Below are 14,870 nucleotides of genomic sequence, written 5' to 3'. Positions count from 1 at the left end.
CTTGCTATGTATAGGGATGTTATAGGATCCTTCGGAACTAGACTTGCGAGGAATTCTCGAACTAAGATGGATACAGGTTATCCCCTAGCTAATATTTTGTTCATTCATATATTTAATCTTATGAATTGTTCTTGCCCTTACAATACTTTTTGCATTTTAATACAGCTGAATGGTGGGAGATATATGGTACTGATGCACCTCACATAAAGAGGATAACAATCAAGGTGCTCTCCCAGACATGTTCTGCTACTGGTTGTGAGCGCAACTGGAGTACATTCTAATAGTTGCACACTACTAGGAGAAATCGACTCGTTTCGGAAAAGCTTCGTAAACTAGTCTACATTTATTATAACTTAAACCTCCGAGATCGACAAATAAGAAGGAAGCTTGAAGACTATGGGCCGATAGACTTAGACACAATATTTGTCACAAACACAGCAGACCAATGGGTAATAAAAGAGGAGGAGCCAGTGTTACACAAGAAAGCGTTCCTTGAGGCTATCGGTGAGGAAGATCGTGAAAAAGGTGATGAGCAGCATGAAAGAGGAAGCAGTCAGCCAATGTATCCACAATTCGTCGAAGATGTCAGTGATATTGCACCTAATGAGGGAGAGTGGGAAGGGGGTCTAAGGGAAAATGAGAGAGATGATGATTCCGAGGCCACCCTATCCCAGCCATATTATTCACATATCGAGTCCCAACAACAACAAGGTAGGGATGAGCATGACAGTGTAGGTGAGCATGAAGGATGGACAAGCTTCGGGGATTTTAGATTAGGAACACAACAGAACACTAACACTCAGGGATTTGGATATAGTTAGACGCCTGCTAATATCGATGATTCGTTTTTAGATCGAATTAATGAATTATCAAACGAATTCAATCAATGGCACCAGCGTGACCAAAAAGAAGGACGACGTCGTCTGTCATTGTATTTTTAGATCATATGTTACTAATTGTATGCTTTATTGTAGTCCATGTATGTTGATATACTTATTCCATGATAATTCTATGTTTATCCTTTTGTGTGACATAAATTAAATGGTAAATAGTAGTTCATGCAGGGAAAAAACATATCAATATTCGTATATTCATGCAAATAAATGAAAATTCTTAATGGAGTACCTTCATTTTTTTAGTGAATTCTTAAAAAACAATATTTATAATAAATTTTAATAATTTTTTCAGATTTTTTGAAGCTTTAATCTGACCGATTCACTCGATTTCCGATTCGAATTATCGATTCGCCGATTCAAATCAATTTTTGAGGTACCCGATCCAGATGACTGATCCGCTTTTTAAACCAATCTATTTTTGAGGTGCCCGATCCGGATGACTGATCCGCTTTTTAAACCATTAGTTGGAAGTGGAAAGAACAAAATACGTGTAGCGGACCTGAGGAGGACAAAATACGTCTAGCAGACCCAAATAGTTCGAATAACGTTTCGATGACGATGATTATTATATTGTTATTCATGATGACGTTGATTAGCAGATAGATGTAAACTTAATGGTGTTCTTATTCCGGCGGAAAGTCCGGAGGAAATATTTGTTTATAATGGCGGGTTCGTAGATGGACAAAGTAAGCGGTCCGGCGCAGCAAGGGGGCGTGATGGAGTGGGTGCGCGTGCACTCGAAGCAGGCCGCCATGCTGTGGCTCGCTGGTTTCAAAGAGGCCTGTTGCTTTCACAGGCTCCTCTTCTTCTTTCGCAGGTAGAGAGAGAAACACATCTTCTAATTCTGGCTGCTCCGCTTCTGATCCTTTCTTCTAATTCTGGCTGCTCCGCTTTGGCAGGTCAAGGACATTAGTGGCCAAGACTGGCAAGTGCTTCGCTTTGAACGGATTGATTTTCTTAGGAAGGTACTCTCTTTCTCAAACCGTATGGTCATCAACGAGAAGTATGGTAATTAATATGTATTAGAAATACTCGAGAAGAAATATATAGAAATTTCACCAACCTAATGGCTCCTCTCTTCGACATCAATTATCAACTATCTCATTCTCTGAACAAATACAGACCTTGATAAGGAATCTACTCTCAAAAGAAATAATTTATGTAGAGAACCGACATCAATTATCTCATTTTCTGAACACATTCTCACAGACCTTGATAAGGAATCTACTCTCAAAAGAAATATATAGAAATTTCACCAACCTAAGGCTCCTCTCTTCGAGAACCGACATCAATTATCAATTATCTGAACACATCCTCTGAACAAATACAGACCTTGATAAGGAATCTACTCTCAAAAGAAATAATTATTTAGGTGAGAAGCAGGAAAGCTCAAATCCATCGAACTGCTTCTAGGTCAGATACCAACTAGAGGAAATTGTACAAAGAAAATATAATGGCGTACAAAGAAAATACAATGGCGTCAGCAAATATATCGTTTGGGCAAAATTTTAGGTTTCATTAGTTAGTACTAGGAACTGCAATATTATTTCTCTAGGACTCAAAGTCTTAAAATCTTTCTGTATATTTTGATCTACTAGTTTATTTTAAGAAGGTTAAGTTGCCGTGCATAGATATTGATTCTTCATGGGAAAAGTGCCCTTATGGTTAACGGTGTCTTGCTAACATGGCTTCATGTTTTATCTTTATGGACAATTCAAGTGCGAGTCTTATTAATCCATCTCTTTCTACCAGTGTCTAAAATCAAGGGTTTTAGTTGGGACTATTTCAGGGTCCTAAGCTAGAGTTAGGAAACTCAGTCGACCTACTCTGTCAGAGACTGGGTAAATTATAATATATTGAAAACAGAAGAGTTGAAGATAGGCATGGCTCATCCGGTTCTCATGGTTTTGGCTCTGCAGGGTCCATGTAACTCGGCCGAGTCCAGCTTACACTTGGCAAGTTTTGATTCACTGCTTTTTGCATGTACTTTTGCATAAATATCTAATTTTTTAAGCTTAATGTGTCATGGCTCTAATGTGAAGATGTTTTCTCATAAGGACACCTTTTTAATGTGGAAAGTCGAGTTCCTTTTTGAAGAAATTAGGAGGGGTTTATGCATGGTCTATGAACCGCATATTTGGTTGAATTGGAGTTGTATGTATCAACAATGACATAGAATATTATGAGTGATACATTATTGGGTTACATTGAGCAACATAAACATATGCATTTCGCCTGTGGCCATTTGAGGACTCCTTTAAAAGAAAATTCTGTTTGACTCAATAGTTCTGTTTTTCTTCAATTATGGAGAAAACTAGAGCAGTGGATAGAAGAGAAAACCTGAAAGTTCCTTGAGTTGTTAGCCAACAAACCAGGTACATCCTTTAGAAAGCAAACTTATTATTTTCAATGTCAACCAAAGTATGAGTTGAGAACTTCAGTGTAGTGAATGCTTCATTCGTTTGTTCTTGTGCATTTGATTGCTCCATAATTGGTTACCTAATCTTACAGTAGGACTGATTGTTGGCTTCTTTATTGATTTAACATTTGTAAAGTACACAATCGGATATTGAACTTTGTATGGAGAATCGTCCCTTAGGCTTCAGCTTAGTGGTTGGCATATCAGTTGGTGAAGGAGGTTAGCAATTGACATTAGCAAACTAGAGTAGTGGATAGAAGAGAAAACCTGAAAGCTCCTTGAGTTGTTAGCCAACAAACCAGGTACATCCTTTAGAAAGCAAACTTAATTATTTTCAATGTCAACCAAAGTATGAGTTGAGAACTTCAGTGTAGTGAATGCTTCACTCGTTTGTTCTTGTGCATTTGATTGCTCCATAATTGGTTACCTAATCTTACAGTAGGACTGATTGTTGGCTTCTTTATTGATTTAACATTTGTAAAGTGCACAATCGGATATTGAACTTTATGTGGACAAACCTCCCTTAGGCTTCAGCATAGTGGTTGGCATATCAGTTGGTGAGGGAGATTAGCAATTGACATTAGCAATACTACCCACAAAAAATTAAAAAAAATAAAAAAAAAGAAAAAGAAAAGAAGAAGAAAAAACACTTCCTATGAATTGGAGTTTTCCATCATATACATGTGTCTTTCATTTAAAAGTATTGCTCCTTAAATGGTTCTAGACCCTAGATAGACTTGTATTGATGATAAACTTGAGCTTCTAAAGTGGGTTCTCCTTGATTCTGGAAGTCTCATGTCTGAATCTCATCTTTTTATGTTTATTGGGATCAGGATAGCTCACAACTTTAGCTTTGGGGAAGAACAAAGCTAACCAAAACCGAAAATTAGAAAGGAAAAAGGGGTTTCTGCTCATGCTCTTGATCTTTGGAAAAAAAACTCTAGGAAAGAAAAAGGTTCTTTTATTTTCTTGGTGGGTCTCCATCAAAAGAAAAAGAAAATAATAGAGAATATAGGGAGGATAGGAATAAGCGCAGAAGGGGGGGACTTAGGGTTCTCTCTGTAGTGCTTGTGCTATTATGTATTCATATTTTTCATCAGTAAGTGCCTGCATTTTATAAGAATTTAGATAAATTCATTTTCTTGGTTGTGCGTACTTTCTCATACCACAAATCTCTTTGTGTTTGTCATCTTAGTTTTTTTGTCTATCTCTATTTTTGTTTCCATTATTTTATGGGATGTAAAAGCATTAAGAAAATCTCTTTGATAGATCAAGTTTTGGTATCAAAGTCAAGTTTATATATTGGGTTTGACAATATATAAACTTGAGGTGCCCCAAAATGGTGAGGAGGGTCATGGGTGGATTCTATCATCCCTGCGGTTCAATTAGGTTCACTTAAGAAGGAAGTTTGGATAGACATTCATGCCTACTAAGGGAACTAGATCTTGATAAGTTGGATGGCTGAAACAATTGGATGTTTGCTTTAACAGCTAGTTGTATCATGATGATGTGATTTGTAGAAGATTACAGATCACCTTTGCAGTGGATAAGTTAGGTAGACTTGTACTTATCTGATGGAAAGCATTTACGGCTAGTCTCCAAGTGGATCATAAATTGCAAATTCAATCATCGCAACAATTCACCATGCATTTGCTTGATTACCTGTTTTGTTGCTACTATGAGGTTAAAGGATGTTGGCAATTCTTGTGTGTAATATAGAGGCTAAATGTTCAGGCTTTTTTGCTACCATTTTACTTCTCAAGACTTGATTCATCTCAAGTTACACCACTTGCTAAGAAACTCGATGGATTCCTTGTTTACATGCAGTTTGCCCAATGCTTCACTTTGTTTTTGGCACCTTTATGGGAATATTTATTATGGTTTACAACTTTACATTATTCTTTCCAGCTCTAAAAGTCTTTTGAGTGAATAGTTGGACAATAGCTTCTTGGATGCATTACTTACCATGTTTAACTTTTCTAGAAGTTTCCAAACTGAAATCCTTTCATAAATGCATACCTAGTATAAATTCATACTCTAACATGTCTCTAATACCAAGATTTATCAAAGGATTCTTTTTGAAAGGCTGCATACACAACTCAATAATGGAAAGAACCAATGATGGAAAAGTCATCCACCTGACCTCCTAGGCAGACTTTTGGATAAAACGCCTAGGCATTTTTAAAGAGGACACTATTTGGAGGCTAGAACTAGGCACCTGAATAGGCGGCCTCTTGCACAAGTTTAATCGAAAAAATTCGGCAGGGGGCAAAAAATGTCATTTTACCCCCTTAAAAGGGGGAATAAGGGTTTGGGGGCCATTCTTGCCCCCAAAAACAATTTAAGTGAACTTTAGAGTGAGAAAAAAATTGAAGAAGCTAGATTTAAAGATTTATTGAGAGATCGAAATGTTTTTCGAAATGTTTCTTTTGAGTTATATTCATTTCATTTACAGTTTAAAATTATAAATGTTTAGGTTTGATCTGTGCTTCCAGCTTTCGGCATCTTAAGAATATATTATGTACAAAACTTACTTATTAATTAATAAAGTAAACAACTCTATATACAATTAAATGGGGGGAGGTGTGTTTGAGCGCCCACCTAGGCGCCCCCCCCCCTCCCACCGCCTAGCCCCCGCCCCCCCCCCACCGCCTAGGCGGAGACCTTCAACTTATTGAACAAGAATGAATAATTTACATGGCAAAACCCCAAAAATTGAATCATCCACATAAAGATACTAAGATAACTGAAATAGATTTACATGCTAAAACCCTAAATCAATAAAACATCCATGGAAAGAAACTGAAATAGATTTACATGCTAAAACGCTAAATCAATAAAACACCCGTGGAAAGAAAGTTATCTTTTATTAACTCATTAAAATTCATGCACTTACAAACTCATCATCTTCAAGACCTTATCCCAACTATTTGGGGTCGGCCACACGAATCTTGCTCCGTCATTTTGCTCTATCAATGGTCATACCCTTGATAAGACCATAAGTCCCTATATCTTTTCACACTACTTCCATCCATGTCCTTTGGGGGGTCCTTTCCCTTTTAGAGTATTCCACTTTAACCAAATTGCATCTCCTAACCGGTGTTATATTGGGTCTGTGCCGCACATGGCCAGCCCACTTAAGTCTACTTTCCCTCATCTTGTTGCCTATTGGAGCCAAATTTAAGTTTCCTCGAATATATTCATTCCAAATTCCATCAGTTCTTGTCTCTCCACTTATCCTTCTCAACATTCTCATCTCTGTTGCCCTCATCCTATGTGAATTTTGTTTCTTGAAAGTCCAACATTCCGTCGCATAAAGCAAAGTTGGTCTCACAACTGTCTTATAGAATTTCCCCTTCAATTTCATTAGTATGCGGCGATCACGTAAAAGTTCAGTCGCACATCTCCAATTCGCCCACCTAGCTCTAATTCTATATGTGTCATCTTCCTCAATCTCTCTATTTTCTTGAATTATTATGCACTTACAGACTAAGAAGACAAATTTCTTCTAGCAACATCACCACAGAGAGAAACCTAGTTTCTTTCCTTCTTTTCGGATTGGTTCTTATTTTCTTTGTTTTTCTCCCTCTAGACACCCATCCAAAGAGATAAAGAAACCTTTGTATTTTCGAGAGAGTTTTTTTCCCAAGAACATGGGTGTAAGGGAAATCCGTCCTTTTCTTTTTTCCCTTCATGTGGTAACCCAAAATCTAAGCGCATGAGTTATCCCCAACTCAAGTAAATCCTATTTTGGGTTATCTTTTTTGTCCTGAAAGATCAGGGTTCTTGAGAGATCCTTGTAGGCTCCACATGCCATGCTTACTTCCCAACCCTTTCGTAATTATGCATCTTGGTTGGGGAGGCTTCATTGCTAGCATACAGAGGATTCCTCTTCTAGATTGAAATGATATTGGCTTCTCCATAGAGAGAGCAATATTGGTAGATTAAGGAGGCTGAGGATCCTTGTGAGAATTAAGAAAAAGGTATAGGGGAGGGAATCAAGGAATATAATCATTTGATGTCATCTGGATATACTACTTTCCAAGGAGAACATACCATTGATGTTATTAGGCATGTTTATTAAGCCATGATGGTGGGTAGTTTTTATCCCTTCGGGCTGCATTTACCTTTTATGAAGGAATGGGCATACTGTAACTAGAGGATAGTAAGTGAACTAGTAATAACAAACACGGATCAGGTCTTCTTACTGTTGGTTTTTTGGGGGATAGAAAGTAGGAGACTTAGCTGGGTCATTGGAGATGAAGTCTTCCTAGTTGGAAAATAGACGAAGGAGTTGAGTTAATGAAAGGAATCCTATGATGGAGAGTTGGTGGCCTTGTCTACAATTGTCTCATTCTTATTGGAACGTTGGCATCATTGAGGGACATGGCTGAATTTATTGTGTCAAGGCGGATGTTTGAGTCTCTCCAGGTTAAGTAAATAGATTGATGATATTACCCCCTTGGGGGATGTGGTTGAGATAAATGTTCACCATCTAGGGTTAGATTCAAACTGAAATTAACATTGAGGTTGCAAGAAACAGTATATGATGGGAATCATTCAGGGAATGGAGTTAATACCTATCATTTGCTTTGTGTAGGTTTTTTGTAGCTAGAACAATAGAGCAGCTTTTCTGAAGTGATGGGAAGAAACAGAACCTAAGCATTATTCATTTATTTTCTGGGGCAAAGGAGGTAGATGAAGAGAGGTTTCCTGGGCAATGTTCTCACGACCAGACTGGAGGTTGAACCAGTGTACTGGATTTTTTTTTTGTGGCCAATTTTCAGAGCACTTGAACAAGATGGATTGTGAGTCGTATTTAGCATATATAGAATGAGACGCTGTCGTATGAACGATTAAGTGTTGTTTGGAGCATATGTTTTGGCTACATGTTTCTTAGTTGTTCTTTGTTTCCTATTTGCTAGGCAGTAAATACTTTTCGGTTTGAGATGCAATTGATATAAGGGATATATTTAAGACAAGCAATTAAATAGCACGTTTCTTATTTATTTTGCAGCATATGGCTTGTTCGCTCGCTTATAACACCGATGCTATTGTGGATCTTGCCTGATCAATGGCAACATGACGATTTTGGAGCAGGAAAAGATATTTACAAATATTACTCTTTCATGCGCTCCGTCCTTATTAGCCTTTTTTATGTAAGATTTTTCAACTCGATTTTTTCCATCTAATCTGGTAGCTGATGTTCAGAGTTGCTTTCTGGTTTATCTTGAAATTTGATGATAATAATTACAATGGTTTTGTATATCTCCGACAGATATTAGCTCTCAGTTGTGCTATTATGCTTCATAAATTGTAAAGAGAGTAAAATGGGTGCCTCGTGTTCTTGTATTGAACTCAATATATTATATATGTTACTGTATATAGGTGGCTGTGTCTGTTGTGGGTTATGTCTCCTAATGCTGCTTCTTTTGATCTGGGATATAGTTTCAACTAAACATAAAACATTTTTTGCATTTGTTATGTAGTTTTATAATCACTGTCTTCTCCCAGGACTGTGAACATTCTCCTCCTCACACTTCAAAATTGGACCTTTGAAGCAACATATTTTATATCTGAGTGTTTACGTACATTCCTGTCCGATTCTATGTTTTGAACTTCATCATTTTAGGGGAACCTAAAATACATTTGAATGGAATGTGGAAAAGCTCTAGACAAATTCGAGCTTCTAATGTAGACTATAGCTTGGGGAGTTGTTCCGCAAATCATTTCCAGATTGAAAAGTAAAGCAATTACCAACTGCAAATATCTTTATTTACTGATAGGTTGAAGGGCAGTATTTTTTTGGTTCCCAGACGTGCCTTCGGAATATTCTTCCTACTTTATGTCTTTTCATACGTGCAGGTAGAGAGATGCGACCAATACTGAAGCACCATGTTATATCTGAAGAAACTCCCATGATTAATATCACTCCTTTAGTAATCTGCACATTCTGTTGTAAAGCTGATAAAATGTTCATAGAAATTGGCTTATGAGCGGAACATTAGCTTACCATACACAGCTATGAAGCAGGAGTTGTAGGAAGAGGGAATGCCAAGAGTTCATAGCTTTTATTGGGTGTATACAGTCGAAAGCTGCTTGGGTATGAAATTTGGGCATTGTGTTGCTTCTTTTTCTTTGTAGCCTTATTGGATTTTTTATTTAAGCAAGTCCCTTGAGGTAGCTTGGGAAGTGACACTTTTTAATTATACTTAAAGAGTGGATGATAGCATTTGTGGCAGGAATCTGCCCCAAGTCATTACTCTCAAAAAGAAAAAGAAAAAACAAAACAATGATCTGCCCCGAGTCAAAACTAACTTCCTGAATTATTAGTCTGAGGTTGTCTGCTTTCCTTTCCTGATGATAATGCATTTGGATAAAGTGTCTTTTATTCCACTTCAAACTTGGTCCTATCCTGACCTATCCCAACTAACAGAATTCCTGAGTCCACTTGGTGAGTCCTTAGGAAAGATCGATGAAATTTTATTCTGGAGCCATAATGAAATTTGATTGGTGTTTTCAAATTTCATATTTTCATGTCTTGATACGCAAGCATGGCTTTCTTTATTCCTCTAACAGGAATAGCAGTCATCACTTCTGAAACTATTATGAAACTGTTTTGAGGGCATCTAGCACCCCAAACAATTTCCTTTATCTTTGTATTTTTTGGGATGGTGAACTGCTGCTGTTGCACTGCAACCTGTCCTTTTGGAAGGATGTGTGGTGGGGGGAGATAGGATCTCATTTTAAAATTTACGATAAGAATTTAGGTGGTTGCCATGATTCCCCTTCTTCCTTCATACCCATCCTCAATTCCAATTCGTCTCTTTAGAAGGACCAGCAGCAAGGTAACACCCTTCCAGTGCTCCCCTGTTATCTTCTTATTTAAGAGTGGTATCGTATTACTCGCTTAAGAGTGGAAGCTTATTACATGATTTACACCCTCGAAAGCCAAAGAAATCTGTTGACAATAATGGCAAGCAGCAAACCTTTCAGAGAGTGTGTCATGCATGCATGCATGCAGGTATGCTTGTCAGTGTGTGTGCATTCAGGCCTGGACTGGGCATGTGCGTGCATGCACAAACTTAAGGCCCCTAAAGCCTTAAAATGCATTTGAATGCTGCTAAGAAACTAAAAAAAAAAGAAGAACTTCTAGCTTCTAGGCTGCTAGAAAAGTAAACAATGAACTTTCATCTTCTAGTGGCTTCACCAAATCCAAAGTGTTGGACCCCACTGAGTCCCTTTAAATACATAAACTTTCAGAATTTGGAATTGGGCATATCGATTTGAGTTAATAATAAATAACTTCTGGCCAAAAAACTTAAGGAACCTCGTACTTAAGTAGTGGACCATCATTACTGGAACCTATCACCCCAAGGGGCGATTCAGCTTCACAATCCTAGTTCAGTAATTCCTTCAAGGAATCTTTATGGAACCCGCTTTTGTGATGTTATGAATCTTGATTCCACGTTCATTGAATCTCAATTCGATTTTTCTGGAATCCAGATTCCGTAGCATCAAATACCGCAGTTTGCCAGTGCAGGAAATTGTGGTTTGATGTACATGGAATCTCGCTTCCACCTTTATAAAACCTCGATCCTTGAGAATGCTATTGTAATGTTTAAATATCTATTGCCCTTTCTCCGTGAGTGTGCTTGTAATATCCAAACTTTGAGGCACACTGCTACACTCTGAACTTTAAATCACACTGTCGCACTAATGCTACAACACATTGTGAATATAAAAAAAAACTATTATTTTATTTTCTCTCATTAAATGTAATCACTTTCAGATCCATAGGAAAACATGTAAAAAGTAGACATCACGTCAACCATGTTATATATTGCAAAATAAAGTTAGAAAACTTGCTTGTCTACTAGTGCTAGAACTTGGTGGCTACTTGCTAAGATAATTCAGAAAGAGATTTGGGTTCAATTCTGATCACAATATAGAGAGTATCACAAAGGCAAAAACATAGTCCCATTTTCAAATATATATATGAAAATCAAAATCTCATTTTTGAGTATACATAGGAGAATATTTGTATATTTTGTAAACACAGTCACAAAATTTCTAGTTGACTAGGGAAAAATTTTGTTATTTGAAATTTATTATTATATAATATATGATCGGCGTCTAAGATCGCTATGAGTGTCTGCTAACTATCCTTAGCATCATGTTTCTCAAAAACCTATACTTAACATCATTCCTAAATTTTGAGAACCTTTTTCATAAATATATCTTTTCTTTTTAAATTTCATTATTAACAAATCAAGTATTCAAAATCCAGAACCTCAGTAAACCTCAATCTAGTGCTCAGGTTAGTTGACCTTGACTCTAATATCGTGATTAACGTCACTCAATACATCAATTTCATACGAGGGAACCTGTTCATGTCTTTAGGACCATTGAGGATCTCGATTCCGATACTAGGGAAACCATGGCTGAGTACATAACACATCGGTTCCAATACTAAGAGATTCTTGCTTAAGTTTACTATAGAACCGCAAATCTTTTGCCCTATGAAACTTGTTTCTAGTTGCCTTCGGTGTAGTTCTATGTTGTTGGATGCATGATTCCATAGAGGTAGGAATTTCGATTTCAATTGGGTTGTTACTCGATTCCAAAAAGGTATAAAATCTTGATTCCAAATAGGTTGGTGTTTGTTTCCATAGAGGTAGGAATCTTAGTTCTATTTGGGTTGGAGCACAATTTTCATGAAGTAGGAATCTCAATTCTTGCAATTCTCATTCTACAAATGGCGATTCGGACAATAGGAATATTCTAGCAGCCCACAATTCTACGCTTCCGATTCCTATATCTATTTCGAATATCAGGCATTTCTAACAACTATGCCTGGGACTTTCTGCTACACTATTATTATGGAGGATGTGATGCAGAGTTTTTCCCTGAGGCATAACTTTTTACATGGATATTCAAAAAAGCTTAAATTGAAGATCCCTTTGCAATCTATGACCCATATTTCTGTGACCCATTTATCTAAAAATCAAGAGGATGATTGGAGGCACATAAGCTTTTTCAAAACTCATGTTAAAAAAATTTGCAAGCTAATTTAGATGGTAAGAGCAGCACAAATGTACTTCAAGGGAGCACATTGATCAGCCCAAGATGAAGACCAAATGTACTACAAGGCTTGGATGAATAATACCACCATCCCATTCACTTCCCAATATCTAGTTGCCTTTTGGACGAGTAGCACTCTCTCTCTCTCGTGCGTGCGTGTTGATTAGATTTGATGTGATGTCCTTCCCATGATCATTAGTCATATCATATCAGGACATTCGTGGCTATTTTATAACATGGTTGAGCATTGTTGCAAGACCAATATCTACTTGTTCAAGGTCAAGAACAGAAACAGTATTCTGAAACCCTTTTTTTGTATTTTTGAAATAATACACTATTCCGAAACTTTTGAAAGAGATAAGCGTCTCAAAAGGAGACAAAGATAGGCACATTGTTGTGAGAAGCCACATTGATAGGAGAGATTCTCAACTCTGTTTTAAAGAGAGACTCTACATCTCTAGCTCAAGTTTTGGTGAGTCTACCCAACAAATTACAGTGTTCTTTCCCTCTTGTGTGGCACATCCTTAACTAAGATTTCCCACGACCAAATTCATGAACCTTTCAATCCCCTCCATAAATGCTAGCCTGACCTCTCCATATCATAGATAAATCAGCTCAAAAGCTTTCCTAGTCCCTAACCATATACCAACTCTCCATAGTGTTCAAATTTAAGTTTAAAGTCTAGGTTTGCCATGCTTCTATCTTGCTTGAACTTGCTAAATTCCAGCAAGCATTAACCTTTTTAGAAACCGAAAACCGATCCTAAACATTGCCCTAACCTAACCAAAGCATTCCTCATAACCATAACCCTAGTTCTAATTCTATTAGACCTTGTACCATTGAATTCTCTCTCAGTTATGAAACCTTTGTATGGTCCAAAACCTTGCTGCCCTAATCTTTGTAGAAACATAAAACCCTTTAAATTCCATCCTAAACCTTGTTGTCCTAATCTTTTTAGGAATATAAAACCCTTTAAATTCCATCCTAAACCTTATCCTAACCTAACCAAAGCCTTCCTTATAACCACAATCCTAGTTCTAATTCTATTAGATCTTGTATCCATCGAGTTCTAACTCAGTTAGGAAACCTTCGTAAGGCCCAAAACCTTGCTGCCCTAATCCTTGTAGGAAAATAAAACCGTTTAAAACTCCGAAGCATAACCCTTACTTTCTAAGCTCACGTCACTAGTCACAATTGTGTAGGGGGCAGGCCCTCTTGGTTTCATCATGATGAAATGTGCATTTATGAATAATATCATGCATGCTTATACGTTCATCAAAAGTTGAAAAGGAAAAATACCTCAAGTATATGTTGAAGGTAAGATAATTTCACTACTAATTTATGTTGATGCATTTTTGTGATTGGGTTGTCTCAACATATGAGAAGGGATGATTATAATTTTCTTTGTGAGAAGTAGCAATATGATAAAAGGTTATACCTGGGTATTTCTACAATTTATTTACCTTTTTACCCAAATTTTATTCTCCTTTAGCCCAAAAAAATTATTGATTTCCTTTTCCATGGTTAACTTGAATGGGGCATTTCCATAATTGCTTCGGCTTTGGATATTTCTGGATTGTAGCATTGTAGTTGCAGTGTCTTGTTTTGATAGGAGTAGTTCTTTTATTAATTTATGGAGCATGTAGAACACACTCATTTTGTTTTAAGCATTTCCCTGGGCATGCTTCAATGGCTACTGCTGGATTCTTTTGAGGAGTTTACCTGTTGCAATATTTCCCCTAACATTTTCTCATCTTTTGTTTGCTCGATAGGTGTTCTGGTTTTATCCCTTGTACATTTCAAGCTATATAATTAGCATTGGCTGGTATTGCTATCTCCCTTTTTACCTTTGTACCGTGGAAACAACGTTATGTCTTTTTTAAAACAATTCTTTATAAATGGAACTAGTTCTCTCATATTACTTGTCATTTACTTGCTGACATTGATGGGGAAAGTTATCAAAAAATTTGAAGTTATACTATTTCTGCATTGCAATTTTTTCCACATTCCGTTATTATTACTTCTATTTCCTGCTGGTCAGATCATCTAGATATGAAAATATTGTCCTTAGTTCAGGTATAATGACATTGCCCAGAGTGCGTTTCATGTTATTGGAGGTGTTGGGCATAAAACGGCACAACCATCAGGGCAAAATGATTTGTCCAATGCAGTGAATCATGTTGGCAGGCCAGATGGATTTGAAGGGTGAGTTTTTGGCTTACAAAGTGGTTTTACTACTGTCCAGACAATTCATCATTTGTTATTCGTTTCATTAACATTATCTTCTTCTTAAGATAGATTGCATTAGGTTTGTGCCATCAATTGCTTTACTATTTTTACAGGATTGTATATGGATTTGGAGAGCAAGTCTATTCATTTCTTATGCTGAACATTTTTTACATTGAGGTAAGGTTTACATTTTTTTTGTTGCCTGGTATTGAATAATTGCAATAGGCGTTAGTTAAAAATAA

The 14,870-nt window shown here is 37.0% G+C and overlaps 1 protein-coding gene across 7 annotated transcripts in view; it reads left to right on the top strand.

The window, feature by feature from the left end:
* Positions 1-1,386: 1,386 nt before the first annotated feature.
* The window catches only part of LOC18446504 (etoposide-induced protein), a 29,199-nt gene continuing 15,715 nt past the window's right edge, over positions 1,387-14,870 (top strand). For all 7 annotated transcript variants that reach the window (XR_016044333.1, XR_016044334.1, XR_016044335.1 and 4 more), the window contains exons 1-6: positions 1,387-1,713; positions 1,796-1,861; positions 8,333-8,474; positions 14,172-14,224; positions 14,476-14,604; positions 14,742-14,805. Coding sequence is in view for 2 of the 7 variants with exons in the window: in XM_006856621.4 (XP_006856683.3) it covers positions 1,574-1,713; positions 1,796-1,861; positions 8,333-8,474; positions 14,172-14,224; positions 14,476-14,604; positions 14,742-14,805 (594 nt within the window). In the remaining 5 variants the exon portion in view is untranslated. The remainder of the gene's footprint in view (positions 1,714-1,795; positions 1,862-8,332; positions 8,475-14,171; positions 14,225-14,475; positions 14,605-14,741; positions 14,806-14,870) is intronic.

Source organism: Amborella trichopoda, chromosome 11 (assembly GCF_054954075.1).
Source record: "Amborella trichopoda isolate Santa Cruz 75 chromosome 11, AtrichopodaSantaCruz75HAP2 v2.0, whole genome shotgun sequence".
In the NCBI taxonomy this organism is placed as follows: Eukaryota; Viridiplantae; Streptophyta; class Magnoliopsida; order Amborellales; family Amborellaceae; genus Amborella; species Amborella trichopoda.
The sequence above is the reverse complement of the archived record's forward strand: the minus strand, read 5'-3'. Positions and strand labels throughout refer to the sequence as shown.